General features: G+C 67.7%; 1 protein-coding gene across 1 annotated transcript in view; it reads left to right on the forward strand.

Moving 5' to 3' along the window:
• The window catches only part of LOC104836189 (plasma membrane calcium-transporting ATPase 3-like), a gene marked incomplete at both ends in the record, with an annotated part of 11,798 nt that overhangs the window by 1,617 nt on the left and 7,768 nt on the right, over positions 1-2,413 (forward strand). Inside the window, 6 exons of the mRNA XM_010574585.1 lie at positions 11-268; positions 365-490; positions 573-701; positions 1,246-1,287; positions 1,424-1,588; positions 1,681-1,895. Of these exons, the coding sequence (XP_010572887.1) occupies positions 11-268; positions 365-490; positions 573-701; positions 1,246-1,287; positions 1,424-1,588; positions 1,681-1,895 (935 nt within the window). The remainder of the gene's footprint in view (positions 1-10; positions 269-364; positions 491-572; positions 702-1,245; positions 1,288-1,423; positions 1,589-1,680; positions 1,896-2,413) is intronic.

Raw genomic sequence — 2,413 nt, forward strand, 5'->3', positions numbered from 1 at the left:
CCCCCCGCAGTCTGCGGCCATGCCTCGGGGGGCACGGAGGACGAGGGGGAGGCGGAGGCGGGCTGGATCGAGGGGGCGGCCATCCTGCTGTCGGTGGCCTGCGTCGTCCTCGTCACCGCCTTCAACGACTGGAGCAAGGAACGCCAGTTCCGGGGGCTGCAGAGCCGCATCGAGCAGGAGCAGCGCTTCACCGTCGTGCGCCACGGCCGCCAGGCCCAGGTCCCCGTCGCCGAGCTGGTGGTGGGCGACGTCGCCCAGGTCAAGTACGGTGAGTGCCACGGAAGGAGAGGGGGGCGCCGGGGGCTCCGGCAGCCCCGACGCCGGGGTGGATGGGCGCGCCGGGGTGACGCGGCCTCCCTCGTAGGTGACCTGCTGCCGGCCGACGGCGTCCTGATCCAAGGCAACGACCTGAAGATCGACGAGAGCGCGCTGACGGGGGAGTCCGATCACGTCCGCAAGTCGGTTGACAAGGACCCCATGCTGCTCTCGGGTGAGGCGGGGGGGCGGCCGGCGGCGTTCGGGGGGCCGGGGAGCCCCGCTGTGACCCCCCACCCCCCCGCCTCCCCACGCAGGCACCCACGTCATGGAGGGCTCAGGGAAGATGGTGGTGACGGCAGTGGGGGTCAACTCCCAGAGCGGCATCATCTTCACCTTGCTGGGCGCCGGCGGGGAGGAGGAGGAGGAGAAGAAGGAGAAGAAAGGTGGGTGCCCGGCCCCCCTCTCTCCGTCCCCACGTCCGTCCCGCTGTCCCTGTCGTGTGTGTCCTCTCCGTGAGCTCCATCCCCTCATGCCTGTGTCCCTGGGGGCTGGGAGCGGAGCGACTCCACATTGGCTCCGGATTGACCAGGGACGGGCTCTGCTTGCCCATCCCAGTGCTGTCCCAATCCGGAGTGACTCCACATTGGCTCTGGATTGACCAGGGATGGGCTCTGCTCACCCGTCCTGGTGCTGTCCCAATCCGGAGTGACTCCTCGTTGAGTCCAGGTGGGCTGAGGACCTCCGGACGTGGTCTCCCTCAACCTGGAGTGACTCCTGACGGGCTCTGGGCGCTCGGGGTTCATCACCTCCCACCCGCACCCTCTCCAGGGGCTCTCGGTGTCCCCGGATGGAGCCGAGTCCTTCCTCCGGCCTTGGCTCGTCCCAGTTTGGGTTGATGTGGGGGTGCCGGGGGGTCCCCAACCCCGTCCCTTCCCCTCGTGTCTCGTCCCGTGTCTGACGCCGGTGCCGTCCGTCCTTCTGCCGCAGGGAAGCCCCAGGACGGTGCGGTGGAGAACCTGCAGAGCAAAGGTGCGCCGGGGTCCCTCGCCAGGGCAGGGGGTGGCGGCGGCGGGGGGGCACACCCCGACCCCCCCCCGGGTGTGGGTGCGTGTGTCCTCCGTCTTCCCCCCCCTCACCGCCGACGGAGCCGTGTCGGTGTCCCCAGCCAAGAAGCAGGATGGGGCGGTGGCGATGGAAATGCAGCCGCTGAAGAGCGCGGAAGGGGGGGACGTGGAGGAGCGGGAGCGGAAGCGGAGCAGCGGCCCCAAGAAGGAGAAGTCGGTGCTGCAGGGCAAGCTCACCAAGCTGGCCGTGCAGATCGGCAAGGCAGGTGGGCGCCCGGATAACCGGGGATCCCCCGGGGGTGGGGATGGGGACGTCGTCCCCCGCCGCCAGCGGGTGGCTGAAGGCGCTGTGCGGCAGGGCTGGTGATGTCGGCGGTGACGGTGATCATCCTGGTGCTCTACTTCGTCATCGAGACCTTCGTGGTGGAGGGTCGGCCCTGGCTGGCCGAGTGCACCCCCGTCTACGTCCAGTACTGGGTCAAGTTCTTCATCATCGGCGTCACCGTCCTGGTGGTGGCCGTCCCCGAGGGGCTGCCGCTGGCCGTCACCATCTCCCTCGCCTACTCCGTCAAGGTCAGGCCCTCCCGGTGCCCCCCTCCGTCCGTCTGTCCTGCCTGTCCTCAAAGCTCCTCCACCCCGCCGCAGATCCGTCCTCTGTTCTCTGAGTTCCTGCCCGTCTTCTCCATCTCTGTCTGTCTGTCTGTCTTCCAAGCTCTTCTGCCCGTCTGGTTCCCCATCCCTTCATCTGTCCATCCTCAAACTTGTCCGTCTCGCTGTAGACCGTCCATCTGTCCCTTGTCCAAGCGTCTCTGTCCGTCTTCTCCATTCCTGTCTGTCCTCCGAGATCATCCATCTGTCCACCATTCTGTCTGTCTGTCCTCCACGTCCGTCCATCCATTTCCCTGGCCCTCTGCCTCTCCTCCAAGCTCTTCTCCATCCATCTGCCCTTCCGTCTCTCTGTCCGTCCGCTCCTCCATCTCTCCTCCAAGCCCATTTGTCCACTCGGAGCTCTCTGTCCCTCCGTCCATCCATCCTCTGGGCCTGTCCATCCCTCCATCCTCCCCGAACACCCGTCCCAGCCCTCCGCCCCT

The sequence above is a fragment of the Haliaeetus leucocephalus genome, unplaced genomic scaffold (assembly GCF_000737465.1).
Source record: "Haliaeetus leucocephalus isolate CR32 unplaced genomic scaffold, Haliaeetus_leucocephalus-4.0 Scaffold448, whole genome shotgun sequence".
Taxonomy (NCBI): Eukaryota; Metazoa; Chordata; class Aves; order Accipitriformes; family Accipitridae; genus Haliaeetus; species Haliaeetus leucocephalus.